General features: G+C 46.4%; 1 protein-coding gene across 3 annotated transcripts in view; it reads right to left on the reverse strand.

Moving 5' to 3' along the window:
* Positions 1–7,511: 7,511 nt before the first annotated feature.
* LOC113457152 overlaps positions 7,512–11,609 on the reverse strand; it is a 5,277-nt gene continuing 1,179 nt past the window's right edge. Inside the window, exons 1-2 of one of the 3 annotated variants that reach the window (XR_003377776.1) lie at positions 11,034–11,603; positions 7,512–8,054 (exon numbers count right to left, since the gene is read on the reverse strand). Coding sequence is in view for 2 of the 3 variants with exons in the window: in XM_026783673.1 (XP_026639474.1) it covers positions 10,205–10,766; positions 11,034–11,446 (975 nt within the window). In the remaining variant the exon portion in view is untranslated. Of the gene's footprint in view, positions 8,055–8,700; positions 10,767–11,033; positions 11,604–11,609 lie in introns of those variants that run through there. The other 2 variants (XM_026783674.1, XM_026783673.1) reach the window with 2 other exon arrangements.

The following is an 11,609-nucleotide window of genomic DNA, read 5'->3' on the forward strand; positions in this document are numbered from 1 at the left end:
TGACAAGGCATCCCCAACCAAGAAGCAACTATAGGCTCCAATGCACTTAAACATTAAAGAGAGACCACCAGGACTCACTTCCCAGGGGAAGGTGATGTCATCCGCATAGATTCTCAGGGATTTTAAATGCAGACAGAAGGAGGTGGGAAGAATCACTCTACATTTGTGGGGGGCATCCTAATCAGGAATGCTAGTGACCTGGGATTAATTTCAGTTAGAGGATTAGTGAGTTTTTTAATTTGTTTTTTCCTGAGGTAAAGAGATGATGATTAGATTGGTAGGGTTGGAGTGAGGAGCCCAGGAGAGGATATGCTGCTGGACCAGGACACCTGGCATTCCAACCTGACGAGAGAGCTCCCTCTGGTGGCTCATTGGTGCAGGCTCTTCAAAAATTTGAAATGAAGTCATGCCAAGACCAGTACACAGGGGTGATCGTTAGAGCTCAGGTTAGATTCTTTTGTTGATAAAAACAGTGAGCATTGGTTATATTGAACCTTTCCTTGAATGCAAGATCCTAAGTGTATTGATTCTTCCAGTAACCACACGAGGCGAGGAAGTTCCCTAATGGACCGAGATCACCTTGAAATTGAGCTGTGGAGCAGATGTTACAGCAACAGCAAAGCTCAGCCATGCCTCCCACCCCAGCCCTTCGAGCAGTGCATGGAACCATGATCTGCCAGTATGCCTATCAGCCAGTCAGCACGCCATACAGGGCAATCCACCAACTCACCAGGACACTTCGGTTTCTTCACAAATCACCATTGAAGATCAATGTTCGTCACCTTTGCTGTCAAAAGCTGTTTGCTTTACAAGAGAGCCACCTTAAAAGAGTTTCCAGCTATGTTTTGCTACTATTGCCAAAAATCTAAGCCTATTTTCTGTCTGCAGATATGTTTATGTAAATTCCGTTAGATTAAAAACAATATAAAGATTGAATTGTTTCTTCTTTCTCCCCAAGACAGTGTTTAGAGAAACTTAATGGATTCTGGGGCTTTTGAAAGTTCTCTCAAATAAAGGCTGAATGTGGTTTTGTCCTGCTTCCCTATAGTCTGGAACATTAAATTCCTGAGGTTTGAAAGCACACTGCTCCGGGAGCCAAAAACTAATCAAGCTTGCATCTGGCTCGGCCGCTAGCAGCTGTCTGACCTAGGCAGGCAGTTCATGTTTCTGGAGTCCAGTTTTCTTATCTATAAAACAGAAGAATTCAACCCGATGAATGTTATGCCTCCTAGTAGCTGGAGAATTAAATTCTGCGGTTTGTGAGAGAAAATGCATGAACGACGCAGTAACGATTGGCAGGTGTGAAGACCTCTCCCTAGAACTGAGCCACACACGCTTTACTCTCTGGATGTGAGCGTGTTAGCCTTGCCGTTCCTCCCATTCTGCGTGCAATGGGCAGCTGGGCTTGATGATGCAGTCCTGAATCCAATCATGAAAACAAAACCAAAGCTTCCCTATCCCTCTGTTCCATCTCTAAGCACTTTGTTAGGACAACAAGAGTTGAGATGGGCCTTCATGTCCCTCAGACAGCATGTACATGTGCTCTTTTTATAGACCCTGTACAGCGGAAGGTCCTCGTCATCTGAGTGTTACTGTAGCCGAGACATGCCCCTTGAGAACGAATTTTCCCTTTCTTAATGTGAGAACTCAGCCTGCTGGGAAAACCAGCAAATCTCTAATCTATGAATAGTCCTGTCTGTGCAATGCCTCAGAGTTAGCCTTCATAGGTGGTGAGGGCAAGAAGCCAGCTGCAGCATCTCTCTTGAAATCACTAATGAGCAGGGGCGGGGGAGGTTGAAGGGGAAGGAGGACCCACGACTTCCTGAAGACACAAACTGGGCCATGAATTCTCCCAATTTGCAAGTGATCTGCTTTTACCAAATCATTATTACTATTTTTAAAATCGACTTCCGGGGAAATAACTTTAATGATTGGAAACAAAGAAACCAACTTCCCAGTGAAGCTTGATTCTCCTTAGACCCCAAGTGGAAAACACTGAGGGCTCCTCAGTCTGCACAGGAAGGAATCTCAGTGATGAACAGGATCTCCAGGGTATTCTCATCCAGTCTCTGAGCAGGTACAAACAGGTAGGGCTCTAATAGGGTAACCAGGAAGGAAAGGACAGATACGACAAGGACAGCACCTGTAAAAAACCTTTATGATTCTGGGACCTAAAAGGAAAAAGTGAAACGTGAGATCTGTAGGCGAAGGGGCTTAATTGGAACAAGGTAGCCACTTCTCACAAGCAGATTGGCAGCAGAAGATGGGCAGATATATAGCCTGGTCTTTCCCTCTTTCCAGCAGTCCTTAGAGACTTCTTCTCTTTCAACAATGACATTGATGTACTCATTAGACGTGTAGCAGCATGAATGTTCAGGTGCTCCTGTGGAAGTTAGATTTCGCCTTTCATCCTGTGAGTTCCGGGGATCGAACTCAGGTTGTAAGGGCTGGGTAGTAGTAGGTACCTTTGCCCTGCTGAGCCATCCCATAGGCTTTCAAGAATGGAGCGGGATGGAGAAAGGCAAAGTGGCTGAAAGGCAAGCAGAGATGCCCATCACTAAGAGCGTGAACAAAGGTGGGGGCACGGGAAAAGGGTGAGGCTGATGCCTTAGAAAGAAGGCTTTTCCCCAGGTGCAGGGAGCTTTGCGGGCTGGATGGGGGAGAAATGACATCTAGTGCTCAGAGGGGAGGGATAGTCAAAGGTGTTAGGTACCCTATCCCTTTCAGCAAGAGACATGTGCATATATAGTTGCGGGAAGCAGTGGACAGAAATGATCTTTTCTGGCTGCTTCCTCTTGAGTTTCCCAGCAGCTGTTCCTTTAACTGACAGCTCTTCTGATTGCCTTTTCTACTTTTAGTTTGCAAAAAGGTACTTTTTTTTTTTTGGTTTTGTTTTTTGCCTCCTTTCCCCAATACATGTGGCTTTCCTCGTTCACTTTTGTTCCCCGTCTTTCCTGAACTCCTGACTCTGCCTTTTCCATTTCAGTTTTATTAAAGGAAGAAGTGGGCTGGAGTAGGAATCGTGTGTTCATGTCCCATCGGGGTCTCACCTCCTGCCCTTTCTACATTCAAGACCACTGTTTCTTCATCTATGAAGTGAGTGGCCTAAATTGATTATTGATTGTGCACCTACTCAAGGACTTTGCTAAACGCTATTTGCCTGGTTACTGTGTGTCATGTGTAAGAATGAGGAAAGGACACAATGACCCACTATGCAAGAACCTTTGAGGGAGATGAGGAAGACAGCCATGATGGAAATGTTCAAACCATCTAGCATTTGTAATTGAGGAACTACGGAAAAGTCCAGGATTGGATGCCTGCCTATAATTGAAGTTGACAGCCTTGCATAAATATGTTGGGGCTGAAGATAGGAAAACACTTCTAAGGAAAGTGTGTGGGCTCTGTAAGAGCAGAAACTTTCAAGTGCTTTAGGCTTTGCTCCATCCCCAATGGAGTTCTAGGCCAGCCACAGCTTCTTAGGAAGATGCAGTCTTAATATTAACAAAAACGCAAGTAATGTGACTCCCTGTGACCAATGAACTGTGTTTGCGATGAGGAGTATGGAAGACACTTATAGTGTCTTGTTAATTTCTAAGTCGTAAAATCAGATTATTTTTAAAATACTACCATGTATGTGAAATAATTGACAAAATACAGTATTTTTCTAAATATTGCACACTTTGTAGTTTATAAATCACGATTCATCTCACAATGCAAGGCTCCAATGCCCTACACTGACTCCATTCTGTTTTCCTCCACAGGGCTGTGTCCCAAAGCCTGACTCCGTGACTGGGTCTTCAGGATTCCTTGATCAGTTGGGTTTGTCCCTTGGGAAGCAGCAACTGGTGAGGCAGAGGAGGGAGTATGATGTGGTGATTACAAGAGATTACAAGATACTCTCCCTCCTTTTGCAAAAACCTTGTGATGACATTAGGTCTATTTAGGCAATCCAGAATAACCTTTACTCCTAAAATCTTTAACAAGTCACACCCCTGAGAGCTCCTTTGTCATTTAAAGCAGCATAGCCACAGGCTCTGGGGATGGGAATGCCACCTTCTTTGGGAGAGGATTATCCTGCCCACCACATCATACTCCCTTCGAGAGGGAGGGGGAGAGGAGTGGGGGGAGGGGGAGAAGGGTGGGAGGAGGGGGAGGGAAATGGGAGGCTGGGAGGAGGAGGTGTTTTTTTTTCTTTTCTTAATAAAAAAAAAAAGAATTTAAAAAAAAAAAGATACTGTCCTGTGACTTTGAAGACCAAAGAGACACCATGAGGTAATGTGAGGACCTTCTGGGAGGTGAAGGATTAAGAGAACAGATTCCCCCTCCCCCCCCCAGGACCTCCAGAAATGCAGTCTTGTTGATGCCATGAGTTGAACCCACTGAAACCTATTTTTTTTTTCACTTTTTATGTCAAGAACTGTTCTATAAAAAGTTTTAAGCTATGAGTTGTACAATAACTTTTTTACTCCTATTGGGAAAACTAGACTCTTTGTAGTCAGACATTCCTCTGTCCTGCCAGAAGAAACCACATGGAGACTTACTCATTATAAAAGCTGAGCTGGTAGCTTAGACTTGGTACTAACTAGCTCTTACAACTCAAATTAACCCATTTTTATCCATCTATACTTGTTGCCACGTGACACCTGTGCTCTTGCATGTTTTGCTTCCTCTCCATCTGGCTGGCAACTCTACCCTTCTTGCAAGAGCTCTCTCTGCTGGCCCTCCCGATCGTACCTCTTCCTGCCTAGCTCTTCGCCATTTAGCTCTTTATTAAACCAATGAAAGCAACACAGTTTCATATCTTCACAGTGTGCAAAAAGTTATTTCGTAACACCTCTGAAACATGCACGTTCCCCGAGCCTTGAGTCTTGCTGCTTGACAGAAAACAGAAAAAGGAGAAGACAGAAATGCCCCTAGGTATTGTGGAGAACGCTCATTGTAAATAGAAGGGAGAGTGGAGGTAGAGGCAGGGACATCTGGGAGAGTCCAGAGCGGACACTACCAGACCGAGCTGGGCCATGTGGGAAGAGGAAGAGGGGATGGAAGAGGGGAGAGAGTGGAACCAGGTGCAGCAGTCAGGAGGCTAAAGGTGCCAAGCGGCAGGTAAACAAAATGTCTCGATTGTATAGGGAAGAGCCCCTGGGGGAAGGGGAGCCCTGAACCTGGACTGGATAGTTCAGGGTGGAGGGTGAGGTATGTCAGCCCTACCCTATAACACGTAGGGACTGAGGGATGCTGGGAGAACCTGGAGGCCATAGTTAACGTTTGATATGTTAAATACGCACCTCAGCCTTTGCCCAGGGTTTGAAACTCTACACTCCCTTTTTGACAGTGACTTTATTTCTTGGCAGTAGCTTTCCTTCTAGTGGATTTTTTAAAAATGATTTGTCTTATTAGGGAAGGGTGGGGTCTCATGAGTCTCTCTCCTTCATGATAGGCTGTTGAAAGCCCAATGTTAGGCTGAGTACAGCAGCCACTGTGAGCCTGGAAGACCGTGTTCTGCAGCATCCTGCCCCTTCCCCAGACTCTTGTATTCTTTATTGTCCCCTGAATCTAGGTGGGGATGATATTAAGGTCCAGTTGAGCAGTGAACATTGCATAGTCATTTCTTATCATCATTTTGACAAGTTTTAAGTCTCTAGAAGATTCTCTTCTATGGCTTCAGTTCTCCCCAGACTCCATCAACACCAAACCCTTCTTTTATCCCTTTAGGCCCAGAGGTGGCTCAGGATTCCTTTGTTGCTGGTTCATGTTGCTAGTTTTACCAACTTTGGTTCCACTCATCCATGTATACCTTTAAAGAAAATCTCTTCAGAGGGCAGACGACCCAGTGGGTAAAGCACTGGCCATGTAAAGCTAATCTGACTGGATCCCAAGAACCCACATGAAGGCCGAAGGGGAGAATCAACTCTACAAGGTTGTCTTCTCACTCCCACATGATAATGCAGACAGCCATGCCCACACGTGCTTCACACACACACACACACACACACACACACACACACACACACACACACACACTACAGGAGGGGGCAGGGCATTTCAACTACATTCATAAAGTCAGTTTTTACAGACATCTGAAGCACATTTATCAAAATTTGGAACCGAGAGCTCTAGAGAAAAGAGATATTAGTTTTATCATTTTGTTTATATTATTTGGTATTTTTTGGATGAAGAGACAAACGCACTTCTTTTGTATTCCCACGGTGTTCATAAACCAGAAATGAGACAACTGTGTTTTGTGAGCATACGCCAATACATTTTCTAACTGCAAACTTTGCTCACCAAAATGTTCTGTCTTTTTTTTTTTCCTGATTGCTCTTTGGGCTGACTAGGGAGGGGGATTTGATTGGGGGAGGGGAAGGGAAATGGGAGGCGGTGGCGGGGAAGAGACAGAAATCTTTAATAGATAAATTAAAAAATAATAATAATAAATATTTGTTTTAAATGGTGAAGAATCCTGTCAAAAACTTGGAAGGAGTGAGACGCATGAGAAGGGAAAGAGAAGGTGGCCGCAGTCTGAGGAGGGACAGACTATGGCCTTGTGAAGACCTGACTTTGCAAACTCCATTTTAAAGAAGGAGCTTCATCTTCAGTCATATAAGTGGGGGCTGATCTCAGCTCCAGAAATTCTGCGGCGACAGCAGAATTTGTACGGATACCCTGAAAGTAGCCAATTAAGGAGCCAGGGAGAAGGGTCATAAAATTTGATGAGGTCCAGATGTTCCTAAGAGGCATCCTGTCCTTGAAGATACCTTGTCAGTTATTAATGGCTCTTTGTTAGGATTTGTGCACCCAAAAACTGACCAGTAGTTTCAAAAACTACCTTACTCTAATCACTCCTTACCCAATTCCAAGAGAACAGGACATAAGCTCCCCTGATCGTGGTGTTTGCCCCTTCCCCAGGCTAGGGGCCGCACTTCCCCCACCCACTGCATTGGTGTGGTGGTGGTGTAGTTTAAACTCAAGTTTGAACATTAAAAACCCTCTTGTGTTCTACACTGGAATCCGGTTTGGTGGAGTTTCTTTTGGGGATTACTAACTTGGGCGTAACAACCTGTGGATCTGGGGTGGGGGGCAGGTGTTGGCAGTGGAACATGAACCTGGAAATAGTCTGCGGTTACTAGGAACTTTGGGGAGTGCCTCCTGTATTTCCTCTCAAATTTCTCAATCTCATTCGTTAAAGTATTTAAAATGAACTCAGAAGGAAGCTGGAGGATCATTTTTATTAGGATTTAAAAGAAAAGGCCTGGGGGGACACACAAGCTGCGAATCTTGACAGCTGCCCAGAAGAGGCAGAAGAGATGAAAAATCCTTGCCATTTGAGGTAAGCCAGTATGAGGTCAGCCACGTGGCTGGGAAGATGGCTTCAGGAAAAGAGTACAAAAACTCAGAGTACCAGGGAAAGTGTACATAGACTTTGGCCAGCACTAGGAAGTAATGCTTATCTGAGTAATTCAGAAAAGGGAGCAGGCTTAACTCAACCATGTAACTGTGGTTTCACGAGTGATGGCATTAGCGCAGGGCTTCTGGGAAAGAAGCTATCTCATTAACACGGTAATTATTCCTTTCACCTGTCTAACCTGATGACTCTGACCTCCTGAAGAATAACCCTTAACCAGGCAACCAGCTATCCTAAGGAGATCAACTGTGGAGGAGACGATGGCATATCTCCACCAAGAGGTGGACTCCATCCTTTTGACCCGAAGCCGAGAGCTTTCCCTCCATAGGCATCAAGCGCTTAGATAACATCTTGAGTCTGTTACAGATGCCAAGATGAGGGGCTGTATTGAACCGCTGCTCGTGAGAAGCACAGATGACTTCAGAGGAGTAGAGCAGAAACCAGTGGTTATTCGTCGAGAGATACAGAAACTACATTAAAGGAGAATTGAGGTATCCACCCAACAAAGAAAATGATGCAGAGGTGCAGATGTCTAAGGATAAATCCCTGGGTGAAGAATAGGAACTAGGTAGCAAGCACCAGTGTCTGTATCCAGATTCCTCTTCAGGACACATCTTCACAACAGCCATTGAGGCAGCATGGCCAACTTTTTCTGCCAACAGAGAAAGCGAGGAGCAGAATTCCATTAATGAATAATAAAAAAAAAAAGAAGAAGAAGAAGAAAAAAAGGGGAAAGAAAGGGATTGCTCCTAAGTACAGTGGAGGAAAAGGGTTATAGATAAAAGAGAGAGAGTAGATAGAGGCAGGGACATCTGCGAGATTCCAGAGGGAGCTGGGACCTGTGCAGAAACAGGGAACGGGAGAACCAGGTGCAGCAGCCAGGAAGTTTAAGGTACAAAAAGAGTGGGTAACCAAAATGGCTGCATTTATATAGGGAAGAGCCTCTGGGGGAAGGGAGCTCAGTGCTGGGCTGGCAAGTTCAGGGTAGAGGGCGGGGCCTGTTAGCAATACCTTGCAGTAGGTAGGGACTTAGATGCTGGGAGAACTTGGCAGCTAGGTCCTCTTTGATTTTTTTTTTTTTTATGCCTAAATGTTTGATTACTTTAAATTGGGGGAAGCATTTGCTTTCCCAGATAGCACACATCTGCAGAGGCAGTGCCTCTGACAGTGGTCAGGGATGCCTGGGACATGTGGTGCCTGTACCCTGTGCAGAGAGTGGCTGGCTTGGAACACAGGTTCTCTCTGCACATAGGATGACCATAGCAAATCTGTTCATCCGTGGCAGGTTGGCTATGTACCTTAGGATTGGCGTGGTGAACACAGTGTGTGTTTTAGGTTTTTTTGCTGCTGTCGGAATCCTCTGGTGACAGCTCTCTGGATCTTGGGCACATCTATGATGAACCCCCAATTTCTCCCCTGGAGTCCATCCAGCAGAGCTCATGAGGTCCTGTTCTTGAGCAGCCTGGCAGGGCGTGAAGTGTCTGCTCACCACTGACCCTCGGCTTTGTGTCGTGGCTGATAAGCCCTTGAGTTTTTGGGGGGAGTTCTCCTGTACTTTGACTTTGGGGATCAAAATTGAAAATATTAGGCTTTTCGTCCTGTTCCCAAAGTTCTTTTGAGAGTCATTTGACTTGTCCACTTGGTCAGGAATTATCCCTGTAAGACGTTTGTCTTGCCTGAGACTTCTAGTCTCTATGTTATTATTTTGATCAAAGATATGGCAATATTGTGCTTCCTGGGGTTTTGATATCTTGGGGACGGTCCCTTCTCTAGACAGGAAAGGATTCCTGTCCTGAGAGCCTGACTTGGTTGTAATAGGCATATTCTTAAAGCTGGACCGGGAGGGCCTTTAAGCCAGGATAACTGCAGCAAACAGAACCTCGGGGGCACAGTCTTGAAAGAACTTTCCGTGGCACAGTCCTACAGGATGACGCCAGCGGCCGGGCAGTGAAATGTGCTCAGGCCCGAGTCTTCTGGATCCTGGGAAATAGTCCCCAGCCATTCAGTTTTGAGACTTACTCATCTCCCCAGATTCCACGGGGAGCTCGCACTCACAGGACTCCTCTTCTGTATCCTCCAGCTTCCTGCTATCCCTGCTGCTTGGTGACGGGGATGCCACACTGATCTCCCGAACTGACACCCCTTTGTACAAATCTCCTACAGCCAAGCCCTCACTTTCCTGTGACTCACTGACACCCTTGACTAGGCCCAGATTTAGCTCTGAATTGTCTCTCCAAACTCCAAGAACACTGTGCTAGGCTTGGCCCACAAGACTCTGTGGGGTGGACACAAAAGTCATACTGTCCTCCTGGACAGTTGTAGGGGCCTCAGAGGGACCAGAGTTGTCACTATGTGGAGCCTCAGGAATTCTAGCTGGAGGGCAGAAGCACAAGTCTGTGGGGATTCCACAGTGGAAGGTTTTGGGTTTTTTTTTTTTGTTGTTGTTGTTGTTGTTTTGTTTTTTGTCATTTCCTTTTTCTGGGGCTTTTTGAAAAGGTTCTCCCAGGGCACTGGCCATTTAGACTGTGGAGTCATTTCTAGAGTCCCAGGACAGAGGGGGCATTGGAGGACTGTGGAAAGGGGCAAAGCCATAGCTGCCTTCATGTTTAAAACATGTATGGTCTTGAGGTCTGAGGGGACAGGCTCCATCTGTGCCTCACCAGGTTTCTTATAATATGTGCTTCTAGCACCTTCTGAGTGCCCGGATCTAGGGAGGAAGGCCCATTATAAGTTTTCTTGCTGGTGGTTGAATCATTGACAGATGTCCCCCCCCCCCAAGTTTCTGTATTTGGCTTTGAGATTTCAGGAAGGATCAAGGCCTGGGGTGGTTGTGGTAGTCTCCCTTGAGTAGACAAGGCCTGAGGTGGTTGAGGTTGGCGTTTTTGAGTAGTCAAGACCTGGGATGGTCAGGATGGGAGAAGGAAAACCTGGCAGAGGGGTTCTCTGTGAGGTTTCCAGTGCTTTCCAGTCACACCGAGTAGCTGCTGTGCTGCAATCTGTCATGGAGGAAAAAGCTGCAGGATCAGCAGAATGAGAAGCTAGTGAAGATGCCCATGGTAGTGAGTGGCAACTTCCAGAAGTCAAGATCTCTGCTGGCTGAGAGGCACTCATAGTTGATTGTGACTCCATGGAAACTGAGGAATTCAGCAGGACAGGCGACAAGATTTTAGAATCTTTGGGCAGCAGGTGTTCCTTGAGAAGAGCAGAAGAAGCCAGTAGGGATAAATTGGCAGCCATAGACTCCTCTGTGGGCTGCCTACGTGGAAGATAGACTTTGGCAGCTTCTGGTTTGGATGCTTCACCCGAGGCATCTTGTCCTAAGAACTGGCAAAAGCTGATGGTATTGGCAAGCCTTCCTAGTGTGCTGTGGGAGACAGGAGGTACTACTGGAGCCAGGAGCTCATGAGACCAGGAGGCAGGGCAAGCTGAGTAGGGAAAGACCCTTGTAGCCCAGCACAACCACTGTTCCACACTCTGCTCAACAAGACCTTGTTATCTTCACCTCCAGCACTGTGCTCATATCCCACCCATCCAAAGGGCCCCTATTCCCAAGAAAACCTTATGCTGTGGTCAGGTGACCATATATTAGGGAACAGAAGTGAGGATCCAGAGAGAACTGGAGATGGCTCACCTATGCAGAAGTGAAACAACCAGTACCTTGTCCTCCTTTGGTTTCTTCCTGCTGCCTCTGTAAGATGGAAACGGAGACTGGGTTATGGTAGATAAAGGAGGGACCCGGTATCTTACCAGAGACTGAATGAATGGTCCCTTCAGTAGAAATGAACAGTTAAATAGGAGGAACTCAGTCATCCATGAGCGAGGTGCACGTTGGGCAGGACTGTGCCGTGGACCAGGCACTTTCACTTCTAACAACCTCCATGGGGTTTCTTGTGGAAGGGAGGCAAGGACCAGTGCTCTGAAAGAAGAAAATGTCTCAGAGAAGTCTAACAACCCCTTTGCCTCCAAATCCAGGCAGCATGGCGCTACTTCCTCCCACACCATCCCTCCCCACACAGCACCCAGCCTGGACGTCCATAGCTTCATTTCATTCTGAGCACAGAAGTGATCCCCGGAAGTGTCTTCAATTCTGGGTTCCTTCCCAGGAGCTGCCTCCTCAGGGGGTTGGCGGTTCTGCAACTCATTGGTGTTATCACTGGGGTGGGGGGATCATGTGAATTGAAGTCATCTCGCCAGGGGAAGGAAGTAG

Source organism: Microtus ochrogaster, chromosome 19 (assembly GCF_000317375.1).
Source record: "Microtus ochrogaster isolate Prairie Vole_2 chromosome 19, MicOch1.0, whole genome shotgun sequence".
NCBI lineage: Eukaryota > Metazoa > Chordata > Mammalia > Rodentia > Cricetidae > Microtus > Microtus ochrogaster.